This window comes from Caretta caretta, chromosome 1, assembly GCF_965140235.1.
Source record: "Caretta caretta isolate rCarCar2 chromosome 1, rCarCar1.hap1, whole genome shotgun sequence".
Classification (NCBI taxonomy): Eukaryota; Metazoa; Chordata; order Testudines; family Cheloniidae; genus Caretta; species Caretta caretta.
In genome coordinates this window covers 21473161-21490129 of record NC_134206.1, presented here as the reverse complement: position 1 = coordinate 21490129, position 16969 = coordinate 21473161, and the positions used below count along the sequence as shown (strand labels likewise).

Genomic DNA, 16969 nt, shown 5'->3' with positions numbered 1-16969 from the left:
GCTAAAACTTGATGAACTTGCAATTTTTGTGTCACATCATCTATGGATTGTTGCTCAGAAGGTTAATAGGAGGGTAACCCTAGCTTTATTCTAGGAAGCTCTTAGAGCCAGGCTAGAATTAAAAAATGATCAAAGTTGTTTTAAAATTGAAAGAAATTGCTCTCCTGTTGAGGCTTTGTCTGTTAACTCGGTGCCTAGAGTGAAGTTTTACAGCTGAATTTAAAACCTCTAAAAAGAAGAGAAATGCTGACACATCCTGCACTGTGCTGTATGAACAGGAATACGTTATAATTTCTGGATTTATTTTCTTGTCACAGTTAAGGAGCTGCAGGGGTTTTTCCATTCCTAATTATATAGTACAATGTGTTGCTGTTTCCATCTTACAAATAATAAGTAGAAAATTAAAGTCACAAATGCTGTATGAAACTGACAGATATGATTGAAATATTGGGGGGGGGGTAAGAACAAGTATACTATTAAAAATATCAATAAGCAAATGCAATAATAGCAATAGGCAACGAACTGGTAACTTCCTATGAAAGCTGCATAACCATGTTACATCAGTCTCAGATTCCAGCAAGCTTCCACCATAATAGATTATTCAATCAAAGAAGTGGTTAAGGTATATACAGGTAAATTCACATTATCCAAGCTGCATCAAATTGTGGCTTGTCCAAATTCAGAAATCTCCCCAGAAATCAGAATTCCAGTATGTCCCTTGAGAGATCTGGATAATTGGTGTTTACCTATATTCTGGAAGGAAAGCATAGCTTTAATTCCACATATAAGGTGCCTATTCTATTTTTTGCCTGTAAGTCCCATTAATATTAAGATTATTCCTTCAAGGGGCCCACCAGTCTGAAGTCTTGCCTGCTGCTGACTACAATGAGCAGGTAGTTCTGTCCCCTACCAGAGTACTAGGCTTCTGGTGCCCAGAAGAAGTTCTCTTATGTGCATCCCAACATCTTACGCAGCCCCATTCAGCTGCTTCCCTTTTGGTGACACAGGGCTTCTGTTGCGGATCCTGCAGCTGTGGTGGTGTGGGGAACCAGAACAGTGAACAGCGTGCTGCAGTAGTGCAAAGGGAGCCTGGTTCATTGTGTAGCAGTCCCCTTCTGCCCATTTGACCTCAGGGACCTTTGATCTGACCCAAGAGAGCAAAGGGAAGCTCATCAGCAGATGGCCAGTCCCAGAGGATACAATGACCACAGCACAGACCAAAAGCAAAGTGCAGTCAGTTGTAGGGACCAAGTGACCCCGCTTTCCTTCTAGCTAAACCAGTACTGGGTCACCATCCTCAATTCCACATTTGAGGTGTCTAGATGTGGGGAAGCTTTACATTCCCCTGCAAGCTTCATGGAAATCCATCTCAGTCTGTGGGTGCAGGGAGAAATGTTTTGCCAACTGGTAACCTCAGCTTCCAGAAAATTCTGACAAGGGTGAATGCTCCCCAGAGAAGAACCATTATTATTTATTTATTTGTATTGCAATAGCACCTAATGGTCTCAACTGAGTTTGAGCCCCATTGGGCTGGGCACAGAACAAACAGAGTAAAAGACAACCCCCTGCCCTTGAGATCTTACAATCTAAATAAATAAGACAAAAGGTGAGAGAAGGGGACTGTTTTAATCCTACATTTTACAGCTTGGGAACTGGGGTACAAAAATTCTAGGTGATTTGGCCAAGGACACACGAAGTCTGTGAAAGAGCAGGGAATTAAGTCCCACTCCAGTACCTGAACCACAAGATCACTTTTCCCCTCTAAATATTATGTTGTATTAAGTTAGTCACACCACCCAAAAAAAAAAAAAATCCAGATCATGAGGGAAGATTTCAAAGTGTCTACAGGCATACACTACTCTGTTTATAATCCTAATTATTCAGTTGTCTTGGGAGAACAATCTGTTCTGTTTTTTAAATTGTTAGAAAGCTTGGACTGGATTTGCTACTTCATAAACTGCCTTCTGTTTAGCATCTGGGTTTCTGATATTTTATGTGTTCTAGCAATATCTATTCACTTATTTATATCAATCTCACCACCCTGATTTATCAGCAGCTTGCAGACTTTCAGTGAATTTGGCATACAAGTTTGTCATGTCCTGAATCATTTTGTCCATGTTAGCAAATGCCCAATTTTTAGCAAGCACATTTAACCCACAAATTCTTCTATGGGGTGACTTTGACCTTCATTAAAAAATGTGCAACCAGTGGGCTAGTGTTTTGGGTGACACATTCACCAAACATATTGTGATATGCTCTTGGTATTCTTTCACTTCAGCTGACAGACCAAACCAAATATGGTAAATGAATTCCAAAACTTCTCAGCTTGGGGCTGATTCTCATTTACACTAAAGCCCCTTTAAATTACTCTGGCAGTGAAAGATGGCTCTAACATGGATATAGATGTATTTTGCTCCCCCCTGTTTTAAGTCCACTTTATATTTCCAGAGCAGTATACAAGGGCCTTAGTGTAAATGGGAATCAGTTCTATGTGTTGGAGCATGTGTCTAGCAAATGTAGATTCTGTTGGTGGCTCAGATAATATGTTTACTGGGGCCATATCTGTACCTAGGCAGACAACATGTCCAAGGCATAAGCATATAGCCCGCGTCTGTACCTCTATATACTTCAGCAGGAGTGTGGTTTTGAGGGCTGCACTATAGAGTTGGTAAGTCAGAGATGTATGTTGAGAGGGGTTTTAGGCTACATCCCTGCTTTACTCCTCATTCTTCCTTGAGGTCAGTAAGGTTTTGCTTGTGTTTTAAAAAAAAAAAAAAAAGAGAGAGAAACACTTGCATATTGAAACCAAGAATTACATTTTTCCCTAGACAGTGTAATGTAAATACCCCAGAATACAAGAGTATGCAGCTACCCAAGCAGAGTTTAGAAAGGATCTAATATACCCTACCCTCATTATACCTATTGCCGCACGTGTCCCCCCCAAAAAATTGAGCAAAGTACAGTAACTTTTTGAAATTTTGTTGGGTTACTTAAGAAAGAGAATAATTAAATCATTCAGTCCCATTCATTTATCTCCTACATGCTTCTGCCTCAGGTGGCCAGACTGGCCAGTCCTGGATCATTTATATTGGAGATTTATTTTCATGAGAGTTGTTTATATTTGTGTATGTTATCAATCTCAATATATTGCCAGAAGCACTTGCAAAAAATGTGGTATGATTTTAAAGTGAGAGTGTAAAATGAGTCCCCTAATCTTCAGTCTCATGTTATTCTTAAATTGTGCTCTGGAGAGCATTAGAAGAATGAAACCATCAACCTAACGATACATTGAGAGTGAGAAATTTAAATGTATCTGGTTGCAAAAGAATTAAAACATAGAATAATTTAAAAATGTGATAAAGGCTGTGTTTTTAGTGGTTGTGACCAGTATGAATTGTTTCCTATCTAGTAGTTAATGATTTACACAATATTTCTCCCTTAGATAATAGTAATATTGTAAAAAGAAAAGGAGTACTTGTGGCACCTTAGAGACTAACCAATTTATTTGAGCATGAGCTTTCGTGAGCTACAGCTCACTTCATCAGTAGCTCACGAAAGCTCATGCTCAAATAAATTGGTTAGTCTCTAAGGTGCCACAAGTACTCCTTTTCTTTTTGCGAATACAGACTAACACGGCTGTTCCTCTGAAACCTGTCATTATGCAAAGTAATATTGTATTGATTTTTAAGCTTTGACTAAAGAATAAATAGTCTGTATCAATTCCAATTCAGAAAAAGACCACTATGAGGCTCTCCATTAAATGCTGACTGCATTGCAGTGGGAACCACACTAACTGTACTTGTCTGAAGCAGGCCTGACCAACACCCAGACTTCAGCGCGGCAATGTGTTGATGCTAGTATTTGTGGTCTGTTGTGACTCTTTGAGACCTCCCTGTTCTATAGAGCCCAGCAGAGGTTCATTTAAGCTCTGGTAAAACACTTCCCCTTGTATTGTTGGTTGCTTTGGGGTGTTCTAATCTTGGCCTCGTGGGCTCTGTCTTTTGGTGCTCCACACTGCCCATTTTGAGCCAGAGTAGTTGTCATAAATATAAAGGGAAGGGTAAATACCTTTAAAATCCCTCCTGGCCAGAGGAAAAACCCTTTCACCTGTAAAGGGTTAAGAAGCTAGGATAACCTTGCTGGCACCTGACCAATGAGGAGACAAGATACTTTCAAAGCTGGAGGTGGGGGGGCTCCTTGTTGTTAAGCACATACTTAAATGCTTTGTTGAATTGAGATCTAGGAGGAAAAAAGCTGGGGCATTCTCTCTTCAAGGAAACTGTAGTGCCAAAAAGATATCTTATATTCAGGGTATTTAACAGTGAGGCATATTATCTTCTGAATTATGAGAACATATTTTTAAAGACCATCTGCTATTGTTCTGCATGAATCCATGGTGCCTGCAGTCTCTGAAATATTTCTAATTGTGCATTGCTTTTACTGAAAAAAAATCTTCTCTTTAGAGAATAATTTTGGCAGAAGCTTCTTGAATCTGTAGCTTGTGCTGTTAGATTGTTAGGTCTTAGTAATTAAAGTTATACATGTTTAAGAACTCTCAAATATTCTTTTGTCTAGAATTTCTTATGAATTCATTATTGTAAAAGAATATTAGCAATAATTTAGGGAAAAGATTCACTTTTGCTTTCTTTCTAGGTCAGTACTTCTGAAAAACAATAACTTTATGAACTGGTGTTTATTGAGGAAGTATCATAAAAGAGAGAATTATTTCCCTCTTCTATAACTGTGGCAGTAATAGTTTAAAATATCGTGTATTAGGAAACAACCTTAATGTTCAGTAATTTGTCTATGATGTCTTGTTGTGGAAACAAGGAATGACTTTTTGAACAATTCCTTCCAAACTGGAATTTTTGTGGTGGAATTAGTGTAGGTCTTGATCTCAAACTCTATGACCTTATTTTGTTCGGTTGGACCTGTGTGTTCCTGTCTTAGATTAGGTTGTATATTCATTGTTGGCTCAATATGTATACTCTGCCTCGTACTTTGACCTTCACATCTATAAAATGCATAGCCACATAAAGGCATGTAGGAAGGTTTTAGCTTTGTGCCGTACAGATTTCCTGTATGGTCATGAGTAATATGAACATTTCAGTAAGGCTGGGAGAATACTTTGGAGACCAATTCACGATGACTGACATTAATTGTGACTCTAAATAATCAGAGTTAAAGCTCAACATCCTGGACTCTGTATACCATACTTGCAAATTGAAACTAACCAAATTTTTGCTAAGGTGCTGCTTGTTGTTGTTGTTAACGTTTATATAGCTGTAGAATCTAAAGGCTACAAGTAGGTTGGGCTTCATTGTGCTAGATACTGCACAATCATAAATGATGAAAAGTATTTGTCATCCTAGCAAACTCCCATCCCATTTGTGTGTTCGTGTACACACAAATATCCAAAGCATTGGCCCTGAAAAATCTTCTGTAAAACTTTGATTAAAAAGATATTAAAAGAACATCTATTCCATGTTGTGTGGTGGTGTTTCAACTTTCACACTTCTCTATCATATCCTCTGCTCATCTCATTTGTGATTTAGTTGCTTCTTTTTATCTTCCAGCCTCCATAAATTGCCAGTGTTTGAAAACACATTCAGTGTTATGTTCATATTTTTATTTTATTTAACATCTATTCTTTCATAACAGAAATCTCATAAACTTGTCTTTACAACATAGAGGTAAACTTAGTATCACACAAATACTCAGTTATAAAGTGACGTATGGAGTCTCTAAACTGTATTAAAGAGACCTGCTACTAATCACTTTCTTGAGCCTTATGATACTGATCACATATTGTGATTGATCATTTTCTCCGCTTCCTCTTCCTCTTCTATCTTGTCAGTTGATAGAGTCTTTCACTATCTGATGTTTAGGACCAATCATCTGTTTTTCTTACATATTCATGCTTAACCTGTTTGTGAGTTGTTTTATCAAAACTCTGTGCAATATTAAGCTTTTCTCCTTTTTCCTTCTATCTCTTTTCCTTATTTTAATATCTCAGTTTTGAGTTTAATTTTGACTATTGTTGAAAGGGTTTCTCTGCCTTCCTTAGCATTCAAAGAAAGTTCTCAAACTGTCAGGTTTGGTGGCAAGCAATGGCCCTCTTCCAGCAAATTCCAAAAAGGTCCACCAGCTTTCTAAGTCATCTTTTTTTTCCTTTTCCCCTGTAAAACTCTGACATGATGAGTTATTTTTTCTGATACCAGAATTTCCCATACTTTTTAATAGCAGTCAATAGATCTAGAGGAGTCACTCCTTTTCCACCACTTTGCTATAGTAATTCTCACAGCAACTAGGAGATGAGTGATCAGTTCTTTATGGCTTTTAGAAGACACACAGTTTTCAGGACAATTTAATAAAAATACTAAGTAGTTACCTGACAGCTGACACCATGTTATCTCCCTTATGGAGTCTCCAGTGGCTTTCCAAAATGTCTTAGTTTGGGGGCATATCCACTATATATGGAGAAATCCTCTTTTTTCATTATGTTCTCAACAGCAATTGCCTATCCCTGTACCATAAACTTGTTTAATTTTAAGGGGAGTTAGGTAATGTTTAATTTTTTTAACAACATAATGATCTTAGTGAATTTCAGGAAGTAGAACATTAGCTAACCATCTCATGACATTCATACAGTCAAAAAACATCCTGAAGAAATGTGCACACACCCCTCTCTGCTCCCAGTAAGAAGTGAGGGCACTCACCTGGGATCTAGGAAAATGGCAGAACAGGGAGTTCGGATCTCATACATCCTAGGGGAATGCACTAACCACCAGACTATGCTGGCAAGGCTCTCTCAGTCTATCTCCTGTTGTTGTTCCATTTTATATAAATTATTAAATATTCATCAGGCAAGAGAGATGGACTGCCTCTGTAGCTTAGTGGTTACAGCAGTCACCTGGAAGATGGGAGACTCACTTTTAGTCTATGCTCTATCATTCTTGCATGTCCTGGGTGAATGCCCTAACTACAGGGACATAAATTCAGTTCTCCTGTTGGAGCTGTTCCACTTTGTTTCCATAATTGAATATTCATTGGTGCAGAGAGAAAGCAAGTGACTCTCCTAGGATGTGGGAGACCCAGGTTCAACTCCTTGCTTCAATAAGTATTTATTTATCCACAGTAGAAAAATTCCAGCAGGAGAGATTGAGACAGAACCACCTCAGAATAGCCAACAGTTATTAGGGCATTCACTATACTAATGGAAACATTTGCAACATGCAGGCTTATAGAGTAGAATAACTTGTAACTCCCCCCACCCCCTTTTTTAAGAATATATTTTTTTCTTTTTCACCAGTCGTCTAATAAATAAGATAAAATATTTTCAGAAGACATGGTACAGACAGATGTACTGCAAATATAATGACAATGTTAAATCAGAAAAGATGCAGAAGCAGCTCAGTAGTTACCCTACATCTAAGCAAAAAGCAATGACAAAGTGTATTCATGACCAATTTAAAATAAAAAAAATAAGTAATTTAAATTAGAGCACCTGTTAATTTGACAGCCCCAAGCCACAGAAGACACAATTATACAATTGGGAGACTAATATGTCTGGCATTAAAGCAAAGCAGCAAATCCAACTGTTGAATGAAAACTGGAATCTCTCTAGATCATAGAATTATAGGGTTAGAAGAAACCGAAAGATGCATCTAGTCTAACCTTCTGCCAAGATGCAGGATGTGTTGTGTCTAAACCATCCAAGACAGATGGCTATCCAGCCTCCTTTTGAAAACCTCCAGTGAAGGAGCTTCCACAACTTCCTGAGGCAGTCTGGTTCATTGTCCTACTGTTCTTACAGTTAGGAAGTTTTTCTTGAGATATAGATTAAATCTGCCAGTACTTAGTTTGTAATTAAAGGGGTACCAGAGCCCAAGCGATTAGATTCCAGGGCTCAAGCAATTTTTTACTTTCATGGCCCTGGCACAAATTAAGCACTGAAATCTGCTATGCTATATTTTGAACCCATTGCCTCTTGTCCTGCCCTCTGTGGCAAGTGAGAACAACTTTTCTCCATCTTTTTTATGACAGCCTTTCAAGTATCTGAAGTCTACTCTCATATCCCCCCTTAATCTCCTCTTTTCCGAACTATACAGGTCAGGGAAAGTGTGGGACCCTTACTCACTGGGGGAGGCAACCTAGTGACAGAGGATGTGGAAAAAGCTGAAGTACTCAATGCTTTTTTTTTTTTTTTTTGCCTCGGTCTTCACAGACAAGGTCAGCTGTCAGACTGCTGCACTGGTGGCACAGCATGGGGAGGAGGTGAGCAGCGCTCAGTGGTGAAAGAACAGGTTAAGGACTATTTAGAAAAGCTGCACATGCACACATCCATGGGGCCGGATGCAATGCATCCGAGGGTGCTGAGGGATTTGGCTGATATGATTGCAGAGCCATTGGCCATTATCTTTGAAAATTCGTGGTGACCGGGGGAGGTTTTGAATTATTGGAAAAAGGCAAATATAGGGCCCATCTTTAAAAAAAGGGAAGAAGGAGAATTCGGGAAACTACAGATTAGTCAGCCTCAGCTCAGTCCCTGGAAAAATCATGGAGCAGGTCCTCAAGGAATCCATTTTGAAGCACTTGGAGGAGAGGAAGGTGATCCGGAACAGTCAACATGGATTCACCCAGGGCAATTCTTGCCTGACCAACCTAATTGCCTTCTATGATGAGATAACTGGCTCTGTGGATACGGGGAAAGTGGTGGACATGAAATACCTTGACTTTAGCAAAGCTTTTGATATGGTCTCTCACAGTAAGTTTGCAAACAAGTTAAAGAAGTATGGGCTGGATGAATGGACTGTAAGGTGGATAGAAAGCTGGCTAGATTGTTGGGTTCAACTGGTAGTGTTCAACCATGTCTAGTTGGCAGCTGGTATCAAGCGGAGTGCTCCAGGAGTCAGTTTTGGGGCTGGTTTTGTTCAACAACTTCATTAATGATCTGGACGATAGGATGGATTGGACCCTCAGTAAGTTTGCGGTTGACACTAAGCTCAGGGGAGAGGTAGATATGCTGGAGGGCAAGGATAGGGTCCAGAGTGACCTAGACAAATTGGAGGATTGGTCCAAAAGAAATCTGATGAGGTTCAACAAGGACAAGTGCAGAGTCCTGCACTTAGCAAGGAGGAATCCCATGCAGTGCTACAGGCTGGGGACTGACTGGCTAAGTGGCAGTTCTGCAAAAAAGGACCTGGGGATTACAGTGGACGAGAAGCTGGATATGAGGCAACAGTGTGATCTTGTTGCCAAGAAGGCCAATGGCATATTGGGCTAAAATTAGTAGGAGCATTGCCTGCAGATGGAGGGAAGTGAATATTCCCCTCTATTCGGCACTGGTGAGGCCACATCTAGAGTATTGCATTCAGTTTTGGGCCCCCCCACTACAGAAGGGATGTGGATAAATTGGAGAGAGTGCAGTGGAGGGCAACAACAATGATTAGGGGGTTGGGGCACATGACTTATGAGGAGAGGCTGAGGGAACTGGTCTTATTTAGTCTGCAGAAGAGAAGAGTGAGGGGGGATTTGATAGCAGCCTTCAACTACCTGAAGAGGGGGTTCCAAAGAGGATGGAGCTTGGCTGTTCTCTGTGGTGGCAGATGACAGAACAAGGAGCAATGGTCTCAAGTTGCAGTGGGGGAGGTCTAGGTTGGATATTAGGAAACACTATTCCACTAGGAGGGTGGTGAAGCACTGGAATGGGTTACCTAGGGAGATGGTGGAATCTCCATCCTTAGAGGTTTTTAAGGCCCAGCTTGACAAAGCCCTGGCTGGGATGATTTAGTTGGGGTTGGTCCTGCTTTGAGCTGGGGGTTGGACTAGATGACCTCCTGAGGTCTCTTCCAACCCTAATCTTCTATGATTCTATGAAACATACCCAGTTCCTTCAGCCTTTGCTCGTATGGCTTGCATTCCATCCCTTTGATCATTTTTGTTCCTTACCTCTGGATCCTTTCCATTTTCTCTATATCCTTTGTATACATTGGTGACCAACGTTGGACACAGTATTCCGGCTGAGGCCTCCCTAGTGCCAAATAGAGCAGTAATATCACCTCCTATGACTTGCATGCTGTGCCTCTGTTAGTGCAACCTAAAATTGTATGTATACTATTTTAGATACATAACTCTTTATAAGGAGACTTTTAATTGTTTATCTTGTTTCCTAGTTGTACCAGTTGAAACTTATCGAAGTTTTCTTCTGTATCTCTTCTTTTCTCTGAAAACTTGACAACACAATGTATCTTTGGTTTCCAAGGCTTTTTGTAACAATCTTGTAGAACACAAAATTTCTACTCTGTCAGAATTAGTCTAAATAATTCCCTGGAATTCATTTATGCTTTGGGTATGACTTTATATTCCCCTCAGCACACTAGAACTCTTGAGTCTGTGATAGGATATCCTGTTGCACAGGCGTATTGCTTTAAAGGAATACCGTGAGCCCAGAGTGAAGTTTCATATATAAAAGCATTTAGTATACTGGCATATTATCTGCTTTCTTTATTTTCTTTGAGTACTGTCATTTCAGTTAGTTTTGTTTCTTGCGTGTTATTATTTATGTATATCTTCAGCACGTAAAATGAGGTTAGATAACTCTCAGTAGCTGTATGTTGCACAAGCTGCATGCCCGAAAGCACATACAATCTAATTGCACCCAATGACCAGTGAAGGGCAACAAAACTGTGGGGTGAGGTGAAATGGCAGCTGCCTGCAATCGTTAGAAGAACTTACTGAATTAAGTTTAAATACCTTTAGGGTCCATTGTATTAAACACAAAGATTATATGTTGTTGTGAGGATGGATGATCAAAAGACAATATTGAACAATGTGTTAGACAAGCATGGACTTTTGGAATAATAGGTGTGAAGTGGATTTCTTAGGATATATCTAGGGGGAGGTGAACACACATACCCCAACCCAGATTATGCAAAAACCCTGCCTTTTGAAGTGGGCTCTGAGGAGTGTCCCTTTGTCTGCTGACCATCTGTTACATAAGGCCAAGATCAAAGCCCCAAATACTATAAAGAAAAGACTAAGCTATTGATGGTGGTTCTGGTTCTGCCATGCCTGTTATGAGCTTGTAGCCACAGGAAAAACCCTTTGTGGGGTTTGAAGGACTGATTCCTACAAGAGCCCTTGTTGAGGTGTGATGTTTGGTAAGCTTATTAGCTTTTGTGTAGGGCCTTTTATTGTTTTTAATGTTTTCTCTGTAATGCTTTCACCTTAAGAATAAATGTGATTGCTTATAAAGTGCTCTGTGGTTGTTTATAACGGCTGCCTATTACAGCTGTTCAAAGTGAAAGCAAAGTGCAGATGCTGGTGTGTTTAGGCAGTCTGGCTTGTTAGGGATATCACAGTGTAGGTAGGAAACTGTGGATCCTGGAAAAAAAAAACTCAGTTGGGAGGGAGAGAGACATTGGTCTCCATCCAAGAGAAGTGATGGCTAAGGAGCTGGGAGCCTATAGTGGGTTCCCTCATGGGAACACATAGGGGGAATACAAGTGTAGTTGCCCTGAATTGTGACATGGGGATGACAGAGGAAGGATTGGTTCCAAATGTTAAGTTTACATGTTTATTTTTTGACAATGAGACATTGGTACAATAGTTTAATTTGGGCAAGGGCTGAGCAACAAGCAGTTTAGGAGCTCTGGCCCTCGGAGCAGGGGCTGAGCAAATAGCAAACGCATGCCATCCAGCCTAGGGTGGGTAGGCTGTCACCCCAGGGTGGGAGGCTGGCAGCAGCAGGGGGTAGAAGGACCCAGGCCCACCCTTCTCCACCGGGTTCCAGCCCAGGGCCCTGACAGGAACCTGAGGGTTCTGCCACTGGGTTAGCGGGGATCCCACTGAAACACACTGACTTAGACTCTGGTAACACAATCAGACTAATGTCTGGGGTCCCTTGGCTGCTTCCTACTACCCCTTTGAAGTGTACCTCCATCTCCTGGGGTTCCTCCATCTCCCCAGGGTATATCGCCAGTGGCAGTCCCAGTAGCTCCCCCGGGTACTGGTCAGTTGGCAGTCCTGGCTCCTCCTCTGGGTTTTCAGCACTGTAGAGCTCTGTCTTGACTGCAGGGCTCGGCAGTGGGCTTCCTTCCCCAGCTCTTGCATAAATGAGCTGCATGGCCCATTTTTTAAACCTCCTGTGCCCCTCTGCTTCTGGCATTGCTTGCCTGGCTCCACCCATCAGGGGTTGGAGCGTGGTTTCTCCCCCTCAGTCTCAGAGGGAGGCCACACCGCCTCACTACAAAGCGTGATTGCATTTTTTGATGTAAGTGATATCACTGGTGGGCCTTGCTGATGAAAAACGTTTTAAGGAGGTATTTGAATGAAGCAAAAGTGATTGCCTTGTGTATATTTAAATAGCTGATTTCCTTAAGAATAAGCATAGTGCTGATAACAGAGCATGAGCTCTTTAATAAAATTACATTAACGTAAGACTTCCTTGTTAGAATAGAGCTGGGAAGTGGCCTACCTTGAACCAGAGAAGAAGTTTGTTCTTCATTTGTTTTGCTCTAGCACTTGGGAGTGCTAGTCATGGACCAGGCCCCACATTGTACGAGGTGTACAAACACAGAGAAAAGACAGTAGTTTCCCCAAAGCGCTTATACTAGGTAGCAGCAGTTCATCTCTCTAAATGATCAGACAGGATGGCAAATACAATCAGGTGTGCCATTTTCCCACTGTTAATCAGTGAAATGCATCACACTAAATCTGCGGTCTGACAAACATCCCTATTAACCTGTGTTCATTTGATAATAGTTCTGATGAAGCACGTTCTGCTCAATTTCAAAATAACAAATGCAACATTCTCTAAATCTGTTTTTTCTTTCCTTGCAGGGTCAATGATTGCATCTTGCGGGTGAATGAGGCTGATGTATCAGAGGTCTCTCACAGCAAAGCCGTAGAGGCACTAAAAGAGGCTGGCTCTATTGTGCGATTGTATGTTCGTCGAAGGAGACCTATTCTGGAGACGGTTGTAGAAATCAAGTTGTTCAAAGGCCCGAAAGGTAAATATGTAAAAGAGAACCCATGTTTTGACATTTCGTTCTGGCTGCATAACTAAGCTCTTCATCCAAGTGTAACGGGCACCTCAGCCTGACCTTTTGGAATCTGGCTGCGCTGGTGTATATTGAGAGCGGAAATGAAATGGTTTTGGACTGCCACTGTTTGAGTTCACAAAAAGAACAGGAGGACTTGTGGCACTTTAGAGACTGCCAAATGTATTTGAGCATAAGCTTTCGTGAGCTGCAGCTCATTTAATTGGATGCAACCGGTTGCATCCAATGAAGTGAGCTGTAGCTCACAAAAGCTTATGCTCAAATAAATTGGTTAGTCTCTAAGGTGCCACAAGACCTCTTTTTCTTTTTGAGGATACAGACTAACATGGCTGCTACTCTGAAACCTGTCTGAGTTCAGTTGCCTGTTTTCCCTGCAGCTGTTGATGAGAGCACTGGAATCTAATATTCAGCATAGAGGGAATTCGGGCAGCTGGCCTGTTTTAGATGGTAATGATTGCAGAGAGAGCTCAGGGCTTGCAAAAGAAGGACAGTAGAAGTGTCAGCCAGTGAGCTGTGTCAGCCTGTGAGCTGTCAGGTAGCCCTCCTTGTTCCAAACCTTGTCCCCAGCTCCAGCATCTGCCTTCCATTTAGGATGCTGTTGGATATAGTCTTCTCCAATTCCCCTTCGTTGAAAAGGCCATATGACTATTCCCCAACTTCTCCTTCCAGAGTTTCCCCTAGGTTTCTCTCTCCCAAAGCTACTGTTGAAAGAATAAAAGATAAAACAGACTGTCCTAGCAAGATAGCTCAGTTGTCCTTGTATAATAGGCTATTTTTCTCCTCATCAAGTTGCCATGGAAATGTAGGATAAAAGCTCCCTGCACCCAGGCTTAAATCGTTTTGTCTTCACTATCTAAACCCTCTGGCTGGTGAAGGAGCCCTCTGGACATTGTGAAGACTTTAGTGTAAATTGCAGGATCTCACAGAAAATCTGAAAATAAAATATTTCTTAGAAGCAATACTGCTCATATATAAAACTTTCATCATTACTCTTTCCCCCTTTCTTCTTACTAAAGGTATTTTCATGAAAACAAGACCGTTCTTTCTTAAGAGCTCATTCGATCCTAATGCTTATTCCCACCAGAAAAGCTGCTTTTTGAAACTACCTTATTTTCCATAGCTAATAATACCACAAAAAGAACTGTTACTTTCAGTGGGGGTGGTGGGGGGTGGGGGAGGGGAATAGGCAGCAGATACCAATGAACTCTTAGGGTATGGCTACACTTGCAGATGTAGAGTGCTTTGAGTTAAACCAGCCTTGCAGAGCGCAGTACGGAAAGCTCTGCAATCTGTCCACACTGAAAGCTTCAAGCGCATTGGCATGGCCACATTTGCGGCACTTGCAGTGGCATTGGGAGTGGTGCATTATGGGCAGCTATCCCAGCATGCAATTGACTGCAACATGCTTTTCAAATGGGGTTAGGGGTGGAGTGTGACAGAGAGTGTGTTGTGTGTATGTGGGGGGGAGAGAGTGGGTTTCTGGAGGACTGAAAGCATGTCTTGTAAGTTCAGACAGCAGCAGACCGCCCCCTCCCCCCCGCCTCTCTCTCTCTCACACAACATTCCACAGTAATGGCTTGCTTTGTCTCGGAGCCGGCTGTCAGAAACGGAGCTTTCAAAGGGCATATCCGCATTCCTAGGCAAGTGCAAAACAATGAGAAGAGTGGCCACTTGACTTAAGGGGATTATGGGATGTTTCCAGAGGCTGATCAGAGCACAGTAATGCAACACCTCGTTCACTCTGACACCCGGGTGTTTCAGCCACTACGCAACAAGCGTTAATCTTCTTGCTGAGGTGGAATACCAGGAGCACTCTAGCCATGGAGTCAGAGCGCTCTATGTGCCTTGACAGTGTGGACAGGGAGTGAGCTAGGGCGCCCGGGGCTGCTTTAATGTGCTCTAACTCACAAGTGTAGCCAAGCCCTTAGTCAATAAGGGACCTAATTCATTTCTAGGGTAGCTCCAATCATTTCAGTGGAGATTTTCCATCAGACCATATGGTTCCATGACTGTTTCTTTTTATATAGATGTCTTTAGTAATAATGAATGAGTCAGGTGAACCAAAGTCTGACATACTCATTTGGAAATAAAATGATTTTTCACTGGCTTTCATTAGGTCTCATCTCGTCTTTAAAGAGTTCATGTTTCTGGAAGCTGGTATGACAGTATTACTGGATTTTATTTGTTTACTGAGATATTTTGTAATGTACTGTGAAAAATAGCAAAAATCCTGCATATTATAAGTAACTGTATATTAGGACTATCACAAGCATTTGATACTTGGACTTCAACACTACATGGTTCACCAAACAGTAAGGTACATTTAAATGTGCATCTGAAGGAAGAATTTAGCCCTAAGAATCCAGAATGTTATAATACAAAATTGACTTTCAAATGCAAAATAGTCTGTGCTGGGAGACTTTCTATGTACATGTTAAATTGGAACAGTACAGGAAGCAGTGTTTTAAAGAATTTTGAATTAAACAAATATGCAGTGTAACTGTTATCTTGAGTAACCTAAAGAAACTAAACATAACATATCCTTTAAGATTTGGATGAGACAGTAAGAAATAATTTAGTTTTACTGTACCTGTGGCTGCATTGTGGAAATGGAAATGAGATGTTAGCACTTTATTTAAAAAAATTCTTGCAAGATTTTCATTTTGGTTGTTTGCCTAGAACAATTTTGTTTTACGTTTGTTACAGAACAGAGTCAATATAAAAAAAGGTTTTACGACAAATGAAGAACTTTTTACCTCTTAGTTTTTCAAGTATTGATTTGATAGTTCTAGTTAATAAATATGAAATTTACTGCAGACATATACTCCAGCTATTGAATTGTATTAAACTAGGTGTCTCTTAAATTTCCATTTTAGCATTATTGAAAGTAACACTATGTCTACACTACGGAATAAGGTCGAATTTATAGAAGTCGGTTTTTTAGAAATCGGTTTTATAAATTCGAGTGTGTGTGTCCCCACAGAAAATGCTCTAAGTGCATTAAGTGCATTAACTCGGCGGAGCGCTTCCACAGTACCGAGGCAAGCGTCGACTTCCGGAGCGTTGCACTGTGGGTAGCTATCCCACAGTTCCCGCAGTCTCCGCTGCCCATTGGAATTCTGGGTTGAGATCCCAATGCCTGATGGGGCTAAAACATTGTTGCGGGTGGTTCTGGGTACATATCGTCAGCCTCCCGTTCCCTCCCTCCCCCCGTGAAAGCAAGGGCAGACAATCATTTCGCGCCTTTTTTCCTGAGTTACCTGTGCAGACGCCATACCACAGCAAGCATGGAGCCCGCTCAGGTAACCGTCACCCTATGTCTCCTGGGTGCTGGCAGACGCGGTACGGCTTTGCTGCACAGTAGCAGCAACCCCTTGCCTTCTGGCAGCAGACGGTGCAATACGACTGGTAGTCGTCCTCATCGTGTCCGAGGTGCTCCTGGCCGCGTCGGCTGGGAGCGCCTGGGCAGACATGGGCGCAGGGACTACATTTGGAGTGACTTGACCAGGTCATTCTCTTTAGTCCTGCAGTCAGTCCTATTGAACCGTCTTATGGTGAGCAGGCAGGCGATACGGACTGCTAGCAGTCGTACTGTACCATCTTCTGCCAGGCAGGCAAGAGATGAGGATTGCTAGCAGTCGTATTGCACCATCTTCTGCCAGGCAGGCAAGAGATGGGGATGGCTAGCAGGCGTACTGTACCATCTTCTGCCGAGCAGCCATGAGATGTGGATGGCATGCAGTCCTTCTGCACCGTCTGCTGCCAGCCAAAGATGTAAAAGATAGATGGAGTGGGTCAAAACAAGAAATAGACCAGATTTGTTTTGTACTCATTTGCCTCCTCCCCTGTCTAGGGGACTCATTCCTCTAGGTCACACTGCAGTCACTCACAGAGAAGGTGCAGCG

General features: G+C 41.6%; 1 protein-coding gene across 23 annotated transcripts in view; it reads left to right on the top strand.

The window, feature by feature from the left end:
- DLG2 (discs large MAGUK scaffold protein 2) overlaps positions 1–16969 on the top strand; it is a 1511004-nt gene that overhangs the window by 1049977 nt on the left and 444058 nt on the right. For all 23 annotated transcript variants that reach the window (XM_048840921.2, XM_075126424.1, XM_048840889.2 and 20 more), the window contains one exon: positions 12844–13013. In XM_048840921.2, the coding sequence (XP_048696878.1) occupies positions 12844–13013 (170 nt within the window). The remainder of the gene's footprint in view (positions 1–12843; positions 13014–16969) is intronic.